General features: G+C 34.4%; 1 protein-coding gene across 1 annotated transcript; it reads left to right on the forward strand.

Annotated features, from left to right (window-relative positions):
• Nucleotides 1-1,894: 1,894 nt before the first annotated feature.
• LOC131748602 (zinc finger protein OZF-like) lies at nt 1,895-3,142 on the forward strand. The gene is given in 2 exon segments (XM_059050758.2): nt 1,895-2,577; nt 2,580-3,142. Coding segments are annotated over 2 exon segments (876 nt in total). The 5' UTR covers nt 1,895-2,078; the 3' UTR covers nt 2,957-3,142.
• The last annotated feature ends 10,199 nt before the right edge of the window (nt 3,143-13,341 follow it).

Raw genomic sequence — 13,341 nt, forward strand, 5'->3', positions numbered from 1 at the left:
ATATATTTGTTGCCTACAAGAAACTCATTTCAGATCTAGAGACATATACAGACTGAAAGTGAGGGGATGGAAAAATATATCCTATGCAAATGGAAACCAAAAGAAAGCTGGAGTAGCAATACTTATATCTGACAAAATACTTTAAAATAAAGACTGTCACAAGAGACAAAGGACACTACATAATGATCAAAGGATGAATCCTAGAAGATATAACAATTGTAAATATATATGCACACAACACAAGAGCACCTCAATATATAAGGCAAATGTTAACAGACTAAAAGGAGAATTTGACACTAACACAATAATAGTAGGGGACTTTAACACCCCACATACACCAATGAAAAGATCATTGAGAAAGCAAGTCAATAAGGAAATACGGGCCTTAAATGACACATTAGACCATATGGTCTTAGTTAATTTTTATATGGCATTCATCCAAAAGCAGTAGAATACACTCTTTTCAAGTGAACATGAAATATTTTCAAGGACTGATCACATGCTGGGCCACAAAGCAATCCTCAGTAAATTTATGAAAACTGAAATCATATCAAGCAACTTATCTGACCACAACACTATGAGGGTAGAAATCAACTACAAGATAAAAAAAAATTCAAAAAACATGAACACAAGGGGGCTAACCAATATGTTACTAAACAACCAATGGCTCACTGAAGAAATCAAAGAGGAAATCAAAAATTACCTGGAGACAAATGAAAATGAAAAATAATGATCCAAAACCTATAGGACACAGAAAAAGCAGTTCTAAGAGGGAAGTTTATAGCAGTACAATCTTACCTCAGGAAACAGGAAAAAATCTCAAATAGACAACCTAACCTTACACCTAAAGCAACCATAGAAAGAAGAAACAAAACCCAAAGGTAGAAGAAGGAAATAAATTAAAAAATCAGAGCAGAGGGAGTGCGCAGGCGCAGCACACCGAGTGGACATTTTGGTCTTTGTCCGCGGGTCAGTCCGGCCCCTGGGTCCACATGGCGTGAAAATAGGAGATGGAAATTCATTCTTCAAATGTACCTGAATTTACATGAAGTTGTACAGGGTTGCTTCCTTGTGCATTCCTGGAGACTGCACCTTCCTCATCCTTCAGAAGGCCAGGGGGCCCCAGGGCTCAGCCTGAGTTCTAGGACAGAACTTTGGCTCCAGCATTAACATTCTAGTGCTGTGTCATTTCCCCAATAGCAGGTTATAAGCTGGCCAAGCTGTATGTGATCCTCTGTTGAAGCAAGAAGACGAACTCTGGATGGTGGAGAAAGAAGTGTAAAGGAAATTTTTCCAGAAGAAGCCTGAGAAGATGATGAGCAGATAGAGAGGCAACAAGACTTGGGAGGCAAGTTGCATCCAGCTACAGTAAAGTACAGACTGAGGAAAAAAGCAGTGAATATAAGAAAATTGGAAAAATACTTCCTCTGATCTCAGACCTTATATCTTTTAAGGCAACACCTTTTTCAACTTAACTTAGAAAGAGTTTGAAACATAATTTAGACTTAGTTGTGTAGGAAAGAATCATCAATTAGTTTGGAAATCCTGCCACAGCTTACTCTTTGTGGTAATAACCCCCTTTAGGTGTAAATCAGTGTGGAAATGCCTTCATTGAAAAAAATTTGAACCCCATATGATATCAGAGCATTCATACTGGAGAGAAAACCTATGAATTTACTGAATGTGGTAAAACTTTCACTCACATGTTGCACCTCATAAATGTAGAAATCAGGCTGGAGAGAAACCCTGTGCTTCTAAGGAATATTAAAAAGTCTTTAGCTAGATAACAAATCTCATTGAGTAGAAGAAAATTCATACTGGAGAGAAATCAGTGAATGTAACAAAATTTCATTTGAGTATTAGAAAATTTAGAGTTGAAGAGAAATCTTTGAAGGTACTAAGTATGATAAAGTTTTCTCTTGAACCTTATCTCTTACTCTGCATTTGAAAGGTCATACACAGAGAAGCCCTACAAATGTAAGAAATGTGGAAATACCTTCAGCTAAAAGTAAATTCTCATTCATCAAAAAATTCATACTGGAGAGAAATCTTGTGAATGTGGGAAAGCTTCCATTCAGATGTCACACCTCAGTCAGCAGATAATTTGTAGTGGGGAAAACCCCTTTGCCTGTAAGGTATGTGGGAAAGTCTTCAGCCACAAATCAACTCTCACTGAGCATGAGCATTTTCATAATAGAGAGAAACCTTTTGAATGTAATGAATGTGAAAAAGCATTCAGCCAAAAGCAGTATGTTATTAAACATCAAAATACCCATACTGGAGAGAAGCTTTTTGAATGTAATGAATGTGGAAAATCCTTCAGCCAGAAGGAAAACCTTCTTACCCATCAGAAAATTCACACTGGAGAGAAACCTTTTGAGTGTAAGGATTGTGGGAAAGCTTTCATTCAGAAGTCGAACCTCATCAGACACCAGAGAACTCACACAGGAGAGAAGCCCTTTGTATGTAAGGAGTGTGGGAAAACTTTCAGTGGCAAATCAAACCTTACTGAGCATGAGAAAATTCATATTGGAGAGAAACCCTTTAAGTGTAGTGAATGTGGAACAGCTTTTGGTCAGAGAAGTACCTCATAAAACATCAAAATATTCACACTGGAGAGAAACCCTATGAATGTAATGAATGTGGAAAAGCCTTCTCTCAGCGAACGTCACTTATTGTACATGTGAGAATTCATTCAGGTGATAAGCCTTATGAATGCAATGTATGTGGAAAAGCCTTCTCTCAAAGTTCATCTCTTACTGTGCATGTGAGAAGCCATACAGGTGAGAAACCCTATGGTTGTAATGAGTGTGGGAAAGCTTTCTCTCAATTCTCAACCCTTGCTCTACATTTGAGAATACACACAGGTAAGAAGCCTTATCAATGTAGTGAATGTGGGAAAGCTTTCAGCCAGAAATCACACCATATTAGACACCAGAAAATTCATACTCATTAAAAACCTGTGGATATCATGAAAGGTGTTCATCAGGAACTTACATCTCATAACTTGTCAGAAATAATCATTCTGAAAGAAAGCATCACAAATGAGAGAAACAAAAGCTAAAAACTTAAAGGATACCAGAGAATTCATCCTGAAGAGAAAGACATTTGTATGACAATATCCAGTAAAAAAAAAAAAAAAAAAAAAAAAAAAAAAAAAAAACAGCAAAGGTAATGCTGAAACTTTAGATGCATTTCCACTAAAATTGGGAATGGAAAACATGTTTAACATTGCCATCTGCATGGATCTGGAGATCTTCACCAATGTAAAAAAAAAGTTGCAAGTATTAGAAAGGAAGAGACCTTTATGGTATTGATTTAGCAGAACAAGAGATTCTGGAAACACCTATGCATTTATTAGAATTTATAATATAGAAATGGCATCAGGAGATGAGAATATAATGGGACTATTTAAAAAATGATTTGGAGGTAGTTTGTTCTCCAAGGGGAAAGAAAAAACACGAACTATACACAAAGGTAAGATCCAAGGGGGTTAGGTTAAAAACAGTAATATTAAAAAGCTATATACTAAAATGGTTATGACCTTGGGAGTTGGGAAACATTCCTTATAGCAAATTGAAAAACACCTAGCAATTCTACTCTGAGTTTATATGCTCAGGAAATGTGTACCAGGCTATTTACTGTGGCATGATATGTAGTAGTCATAAATTGGAAACAACTTAAATGCCCATCAGCAACAAAATGGAAAATACTTATGATGGAATACTGTATATCTGTAAAATGTAATAAATGAGATCTATATATATTACAGAGAAAGATTTGAAAAATCATGTTGAGGGGGAAAGATAAAGCTGCAGGATGACATATAATATGATGACAGTTTTATAAATTTGAATAAAACTTCCCTCAAAATTTCAGTGCTATATATTGGTAATGGATACATATATGTACGTATGTTTTTTTAAATATTTTTGAAATGGTTTGGAAGGATACAGACCAAACTCTTGATAATGGTTGCCTGTGAAGAGTGGAGAAGGGAAGGGAATGCATGTGGGAGAGGGGGGGATTGGATTGGTTAGAGGGGACTTCAGTTTTATATATAAACGTCCATTTCTCTTTAAAAAAAAAAAGACTGCAAGAAAATATATTGAAATACTGGTTAATTCTGTATTGTGGTATATGGATATCTTGTCTTATTTTTTTGTACTTTTCTGTATTTTTAAATTTTCTCAAAATGAACAAGAATGGGAGTGAGGATGGGAACACTGTACCTATAGAAATCATGTTCTAATGGATTCATTCACAATCAGCTACTAAACTTTTTATAGAAAATATTTCTAAAATTTTATCAATGAGTGGATGGACTTGCTCTCTATGTGGTATGAAATTATCTATTTTATTAAAATTTAAAATGACAGCATAAAAAAAAAATCAGAGCAGAAATAAATGAAACGGAGGCTAAAAAAAGAGAAAAGATTAGTGAAACTAAAGGTTGGTTCTTTGAAAAGATAAACAAAGTTGATAAACCTTTAGCTGGACTCATCAGGAAAAAAAGTGAAAGGGCCCAAATTAATAAATTCAGAAATGATAAAGGAGACATTACAACCAACACCACAGAAATACAAAAATTCAGAAGAGACTACTACAAACAACTATACAACAAGAAAATGAACAAAGTAGAAGAAACGGACAAATTCTTAGAAATATACAATCTCCCAAGACTGAATCAGGAAGAAATAGAAAATACAAACAGACCATTTAGCAGTACAGTATCAAAAAACCAGCTCAATCAAAAAATGGGCAAAATATCTAAGTAGATGTTTATCCAAAGAAGATATATGGATGGCCAACAGACAGATGAAAAGATGCTCAATATTGCTAATTATTAGAGAAATGTAAATCAAAACTATAATGAGTTAACACCTCACACCAGTCAGAATGCCCATCATTAAAAAGTATACAAATAACAAATGCTGGAGATGTTGTGGGGAAAAAGGAACCCCTTCCTACTCTCTGGGTGAGAATATAAATTGGTGCAGCCACAATACAGAAAATCTGGAGGTTTGTTAAAAAAATAAATCTAGAGTTACTGTATGACCCTACAACCCCACTCCTGGGCATGTATCCAGAGAAAACTCTAATTCAAAAGATACACACACACCAGTGTTCACTGCAGCACTATTTATGGTAGCTAAGACATGGAAGCAAACTAAATGTCCATTGACAGATGAATGCATAAAGAAGATGTGGTATATCTTTTATTTTACCAGAAAAAAATAATGAAATAATGCCATTTGCAGCAACATGGATGGATCTAAAGATTATTATATTAAGTGAAGTAAGTCAGACAAAGACAGATAGCATATGATATCACTTATATGTGGAATCTAAAAAAATGACACAAATGAACTTATTTACAAAACAGAAATACAGTTACAGACATAGAAATAAAACATGGTTTCTAAAAGGGATTGTGGGGGGAATGGGGGGAGAGATAAATTAAGAGTTTGGGATTAACATATACACACTACTATATATAAAGTAGGTAAATAAGAAGGACCTACTGTATACCACAGGGAATTATATTCAGTGTCCTGTAATAATGGAAAAGAATCTGAAACAGAAGATATATATATATATATATATATATATATATATATATATATATATGTAACTGAATCACTTTGTTGTACACTTGAAACTAACACAACATTGTAAGTTAACTATAGTTCCATTAAGAAAAAGACTGCATTGCATTGGAATCACTATAAATAATCAATGTAACAAAATAAAGTCCAAAAGTAGGCCTATAAATAATCAGTCAATTTGTTTTCAACAGAAGCACCAAGGTAATTCAGTGAGGAAAGAAGAGACTCCTCAAGCTGTTGGAATAACTGGGTGCCTTTACATTAAAAAAATTACATCAGCTTCTACCTCATACCATAAAGAAAAGTTGATCCAAGATGAATCAACAACCTAAACATAAATTTTAAGAGTTTCAACATTCTAGAAAAGACTTAGAAGACATTTTCACAATTCAGGCAAATATTTTTTAGAGAACTTAGCAAAAGCACTAAGCATAAAATGAAAAATGGTAAATAGTATTTCATCAAAATTAAAAACATCTGCTCATCAAGGAATGCCATTGCCTAAATGAAAAAACTAACCTAGACTGGGAGAGGATATTTGCAATGCACATAATCCAACAAAGGTATCTTAACCAGAATAAAGAACTTCTACAATTTGATGATTTTTAAAAGGAAAACTAATTTAAAATACTTGAATAGACACTTCACAAAGGAAATATATGAATGGCTAATTAGCAAATGAGAAAATGCTCAACATCAAGTCATCAGGAAAAAAAGAAAAAAATATCACTTTACACAAGCTTAAATGGCTAGAGGTAAAAAGACTGATACATGAAATGTTGGTAAGGATGTGGAGCAAATGGAACACTCACACATTGCTTCTGTGAGTGTAAAATGCTACAGCCACTTTTAAAAACAGAAAAAATATAAATATAATTTTTATTACTTGTATCATATTATGAATTTTTACATAATCTATTGTGTTATATCTATTTTATATATAATATCCCAGCAATTCACACTAGAAAAATAGAAATAGAAACCCACAAAAATAGTTGTATAATAATGTTGAAGACAGTTTTATTCACAGTACCTAAAAGCTGTAAACAACCAGCATATCCTTAGGTAGACAAATAAATAAATTCTGATATGGCCATGAAATGGAATACTACTCAGCAGTTAAAAACAATGCACTACCAACACATACAATAACAAAAATATGACTTAATCTCAAAAACATCTTTTGTATTTGGCTTTTTTGAGTCAAAAAAGCCAAATACAAAAGAGAACATACTATATATGTCCATTTCTAAGAAGTCCTAAGAAAAGCAAAACTAATCTAGGGTGAAAAAAGTGAAATGATGATTGCCTGTCATTGTCTGGGGATTGGCTGTAAAAAGCCATGAGGAAAGTTAATGAGGTGATAAAATCATTCTATACCTTAATTGGGTTAGTTTTTACAAAGGTTTATATATTTTTCAAACCTCATTGTATTCTACACTTTGAAATCTGAATGTTTTGCTTCATGTAAATTATCCTTTTTAAAAGAAATAAATATTGTGGCACATGACTCTTTTGGAATTACGGTTTATTCATGGTATATGCCCAGTACTGGGAATGCTGGCTCATATGGTTGTTCTACTTTTAGATTTTTAAGGAGCCTCCTTACTGTCCTCCACAGTGGCTCTATCAAGTTACATTCCCACCAACAGTGCAAGAGGTTTCCCTTTTCTCCACACCCTCTCCAGCATTTATTGTTCGTAGCTTTTTTGATGATGGCCATTCTGACCAGTGTGAGATGATTATCTCATGGTAGTTTAATTTGCATTTCTCTAATGATTAATGATGTTGAGCATTCTTTCATGTGTTTGTTGGCAATCTGTATATCTTCTTTGGAGAAATGTTGATTTAGGTATTCTGCCCATTTTCAGATTGGGTTATTTGTTTTTTTGATATTGAGCTTCCTGAGTTGCTTATAAATTTTGGAGATTAATCCTTTGTCAGTTGCTTCAATTGCAAGTATTTTCTCCCATTCTGAGGGTTGTCTTTTGGTCTTGTTTATGGTGTCCTTTGCTGTGCAAAAGCTTTTAAGTTTTATTAAGTCTCATTTGTTTATTTTGTTTTAATTTCCATTTCTATAGGAGGTGGGTCAAAAAAGATCTTGTTGTGATTTATGTTCTAGAGTGTTCTGCTTATGTTTTCCTCTATGAATTTGATAGTGTCTGGCCTTACATTTAGGTCTTTATTCCATTTTGAGTTTATTTTTGTGTATGGTGTTAGGGAGTGTTATAATTTCATTCTCTTGCATGTAGCTGTCCACTTTTCCCAGCATCAATTATTGAAGAGGCTGTCTTTTCTCCATTGTATATTCTTGATGCATTTATCAAAGATAAGGTGACCATAAGTGTGTGGGTTTATCTCTTGGCTTTCTATCCTCTTCCATTGATCTATATTTCTGTTTTTGAGCCAGTACCATAATGTCTTGAATTACTGTAGGTTTGTGGTATAATCAGAAGTCAGGGAGCCTGATTCCTCCAGTTCCATTTTTCTTTCTCAAGATTGTTTTGGCTCTTTGGCATCTTTAATGATTCCATACAAATTGTGAAATTTTTTGTTCTAGTTCTGTGAAAAATGCAGTTGGTGGTTTGATAGGGATTTCAGTGAATCTGTAGATTGCGTTGGGTAGTAGAGTCATTTTCACAATGATGAATCTCCAAACCAAGAACATGTTATATCTCTCCATCTATTAGTATCATCTTTAAATTCTTTCATCAGTGTCTTATAATTTTATGCATAAAGGTTTTTGTCACCTTAGGTAGGTTTATTCCTAGGTATTTATTTCTGTTTGTTGCAATGGTAAATGGGAGTGTTTACTTAATTTCTCTTTCAGAATTTTCATCATTAGTGTATAGGAATGCAAGAGATTTCTGGGCATTAATTTTGTACACTGCGACTTTGCCAAATGCATTGATTAGCTTTAATAGTTTTCTGGTAGAATCTTTAGGATTCTCTATGTAGGGTATCATGCCACCTGCCAACAGTGTCAGCTTTACTTCTTTTCTGACTTGGATTCATTTTATTTCTTTTTCTTCTCTGATTGCTATGGCTAAAACTTTCAAAACTGTGTTGAATAATAGTGTGGAGAGTGGGCCGCCTTGCCTTATTACTGATCTTAGTGGAAATGTTTTCAGTTTTTCACCTTTGAGGACGATGTTGGCTGTGGGTTTGTCATATATGGCCTTTATTACATTTAGGTAGGTTTCCTCTATGCCTACATTCTGGAGGGTTTTAATCATAAATGACTGTTGAGTTTTTCTGAAAGATTTCTCTGCATCTATTGAAATGATCATATGGTTTCTCCCCTTCAGTTTGTTACTTATGGTGTATCACATTGATTGGTTTGCGTATATTGAAGAATCCTTGCATTCCTGGGATAAACCCCACTTGATTATGGGGTATGATCCTTTTAATGTGATGTTGAGTTCTATTTGCTAGTATTTTGTTGAGGATTTTTGAATTTATGTTCATCAGTGATATTGGCCTGTAGTTTTCTTTCTTTGTGATATCTTTGTCTGGTTTGGGTATCAGGGTGATGATGGCCTTGTGGAATGAGTTTTGGCATGTTCCTTCCTCTGCTCTATTTTGGAAGTTTGAGAAGGATAGGTGATAACTCTTCTCTAAATATTTGATAGAATTAGCCTGTGAAGCCATCTGGTCCTGGACTTTATTTTACTGGAAATTTTTTTTACATCTTTATTGGATTATAATTGCTTTACAATGGTGCATTAGTTTCTCCTTTATGACAAAGTGAATCAGGTATACATATACATATGTTCCCATATCTCTTCCCACTTGTTTCTCTCTCCCTCCCAACCTCCCTATCCCACCCCTCTAGGTGATCACAAAGCACCGAGCTGATCTCCCTGTGCTATGCGGCTGCTTCTCACTAGCTATCTATTTTACATTTGGTAATATATATATGTCCATGCCACTCTCTCAGTTTGTCACAGCTTACTCTTCTCCCTCCCCATATCCTCAAGTACATTCTCTAGTAGGTCTGTATCTTATTCCTGTCTTACCCCTAGGTTCTTCATGGCTTTTTTTTTCTTACATTCCATATATATGTGTTAGCATATAGTATTTGTTTCTCTCTTTCTGACTTACTTCACTCTGTATGACAGATTCTAAGTCCATCCACCTCACTACAGATAACTCAATTTTGTTTCTTTGTATGGCTGAGTAATATTCCACTGTAAATATGTGCCACATCTTCTTTATCCATTCATCTGTTGATGGACACTTAGGTTGTTTCCACATCCTGACTATCATAAATAGAGCTGCAATGAACATTTTGGTACATGACTCTTTTTGAATTTTGTTATTCTCAGGGTATATGCCCAGTGGTGGGATTGCTGGCTCTTATGGTAGTCCTATTTTTAGTTTATTAAGGAAACTCCAAACTGTTCTCCATAGTGGCTGTATCAATTTACATTCCCAACAGCAGTGCAAGAGTTTTTTTCCTTTTCTCCCCACCCTCTCCAGTATTTATTGTTTCTAGATTTTTTGATGATGGCCATTCTGACCAGTGTGAGATGATATCTCATTGTAGATTTGATTTACATTTCTCTGATGATTAATGATGTTCAGCATTCTTTCATGTTTTTGTTGGCAATCTGTATATCTTCTTTGGAGAAATGTCTATTTAGGTCTTCTGCCCATTTTTAGATTGGGTTGTTTGCTTTCTGTTGTTGAGCTGCATGAGCTGCTTGTAAATTTTGGAGGTTAATCCTTTGTCAGTTGCTTCATTTGCAAGTATTTTCTCCAATTCTGAGGGTTGTCTTTTGGTTTTGGTTATGGTATCCTTTGCTGTGCAAAAGTTTTAAGTTTCATTGGGTCCCATTTGTTTATTTTTCTTTTTGTTTCCATTTCTCTAGGAGGAGGATCAAAAATTATTTTGCTGTGATTTATGTCATAGAGTGTTCTGCCTATGTTTTCCTCTAAGAGTTTGATAGTATCTGGCCTTACATTTAGGTCTTTAATTCATTTTGTGTTTATTTTTGTGTATGGTGTTAGGGAACATTCTAACCTCCTACTTTTACATGTATCTGTCCAGTTTTCACAGCACCACTTATTGGAGAGGCTGTCTTTTCTCCACTGTATATCCTTCCCTCCTTTATCAAAGATAAGGTGACCATATGTGTGTGGGTTTATCTCTGGGTTTTCTATCATGTTCCATTGATCTATATTTCTGTTTTTGTGCCAGTGTCATACTCTCTTGATTACTGTAGCTTTGTCTGAAGTCAAGGAGCCTGATTCCTCCATCTCCATTTTTCGTTCTCAAGATTGCTTTGGCTATTTGGAGTCTTTTGTGTTTCCATAGAAATTGTGAAAATTTTTGTTCTAGTTCTGTGAAAAATGCCAGTGGTAGTTTGATAGGTATTGCATTGAATATGTAGATTGATTTGGGTAGTGTAGTCATTTTCACAATGTTGATTTTTCCAATCCAAGTACGTAGTATATCTCTCCATCTATTTGTATCATCCTTAATTTATTTCATCAGTGTCTTATAATATTCCGCATACAGGTCTTTTGTCTTCTTAGGTAGGTTTATTCCTAGATAACTTATTCCTTTTGTTACAATGGTAAATGGGAGTGATTTCTTAATTTCACTTTCAGATTTTTCATCATTAGTGTATAGGAATGCCAGAGATTTCTTTGCATTAATTTTGAAACCTGCTACTTTACCAAATTCATTGATTAGCTCTAGCAGTTCTGTGGTAGCATCTTTATGATTCTCTATGTATAGTGTCATGTCACCTGCAAACAGTGACAGCTTTACTTCTTCTTTTCCTATTTGGATTCCTTTTATTTCTTTTTCTTCTCTGACTGCTGTGGCTAAAACTTCCATAACTATGTTGAATAATAGTGGTGAGAGTGGGCAACCTTCTCTTGTTCCTGATCTTAGTGGAAATGGTTTCCGTTTTTCACCATTGAGGATGATGTTGGCTGTGGGTTTGTCATATATGGCCTTTATTATGTTGAGGAAAGTTCCCTCTATGCCTACTTTCTGCAGGGTTTTTATCATAAATCAGTGTTGAATTTTGTCAAAAGCTTTCTCTGCATCTATTGAGATGATCACATGGTTTTTCTCCTTCAGTTTGTTGATATGGTGTATCACATTGATTGATTTGCGTATACTAAAGAATCCTTGCATTCTTGGAAGAAACCCCACTTGATCATGGTGTATGATTCTTTTCACGTGCTGTTGGATTCTGTTTGCTAGTATTTTGTTGAGGATTTTTGCATCTATGTTCATCAATGATATTGGCCTGTAGTTTTCTTTCTTTGTGATATCTTTGTCTGGTTTGGGAATCAGGATGATGGTGGTCTCATAGAAAGAGTTTGAGAGTGTTCCTCCTTCTGCTATATTTTGGAAGAGTTTGAGAAAGATAGGTGTTAGCTCTTCTCTAAATGTTTGATAGAATTAACCTGTGAAGCCATCTGGTCCTGGGCTTTTGTTTGTTGGAAGATTTTTATATCACAGTTTCAATTTCAGTGCATGTGATTGGTCTGTTCATATTTTCTATTTCTTCCTGGTTCCATCTCGGAATTTTGTGCATTTCTAAGAATTTGTCCATTTCTTCCAGGTTGTCCGTTTTATTGGCATATATTAGTTTTTAGGAATCTCTCATGATCCTTTGTATTTCTGCAGTCACCGTTGTTACTTCTCCTTTTTCATTTCTAATTCTATTGATTTGAGTCTTCTCCCTTTTTCTCTTGATGAGTGTGGCTAATGGTTTATCAATTTTGTTTATCTTCTCCAAGAACCAGATTTCAGTTTTATTGATCTTTTTGTCATTTTCTTCATTGCTTTTGCATTTATTTCTGATCTGATCTTTATGATTTCTTTCCTCCTGCTAACTTTCGGGTTTTTTTGTTCTTCTTTCTCTAATTACTTTAGGTGCAAAGTTAAGTTGTTTATTTGAGCTGTTTCCTGTTTTTTAAGGTAGGATGTATTGCTGTAAACTTCTGTCTTAGAACTGTTTTTGTTGCTTCCATAGGTTTTGGGTCATCGTGTACCCATTGTCATTTGTTTTAAGGTATTTTTTGACTTCTTGTTTGATTTCTTCTGTGATCACTTCGTTATTAAGTAGTGTATTGTTTAGCCTCCATGTGTTTGTATTTTACACATATTTTCCTATAATTTATATCTAATCTCATAGTGCTGTCATCAGAAAACATACCTGACAGAATTTCAATTTTCTTAAATTTACCAAGGCTTGATTTGTGACCCAAGATATGATCTATCCTGGAGAATGTTCCATGAGGGCTTGAAAAAATGTGTATTTTGTTGTATTTGGATGGAATGTGCTATAAATATCAATTAAGTCCATCTTTTTTAATGTATCATTTAAAACTTGTGTTTCCTTAGTTATTTTCATTTTGGATGATCTTTCCATTGGTGAAAGTGGGGTGATAAAGTCCCTTACTATGAATGTGTTACTGTCAGTTTCCCATTTTATGGCTGTTAGTATTTGTTATATGTATTGCGGTGCTCCTATGTTGGGTGCATAAATATTTACAATTGTTCTATCTTCTTCTTGGATCAATCCCTTGATCATTATCTAGTGTCCTTCTTTGTCTCTTTTAATAGTCTTCATTTTAAAGTCATTTTGTCTGATATGAGAATTGCTACTCCAGCTTTCTTTTGATTTCCATTTTCATAGAATATCTTTTTCCATCACCTCATTTTCATTCTGCATGTGTCCCTAGGTCTGAATTGGGTCTCTTG

The sequence above is a fragment of the Kogia breviceps genome, chromosome X, assembly GCF_026419965.1.
Source record: "Kogia breviceps isolate mKogBre1 chromosome X, mKogBre1 haplotype 1, whole genome shotgun sequence".
NCBI classification, from domain to species: domain Eukaryota; kingdom Metazoa; phylum Chordata; class Mammalia; order Artiodactyla; family Physeteridae; genus Kogia; species Kogia breviceps.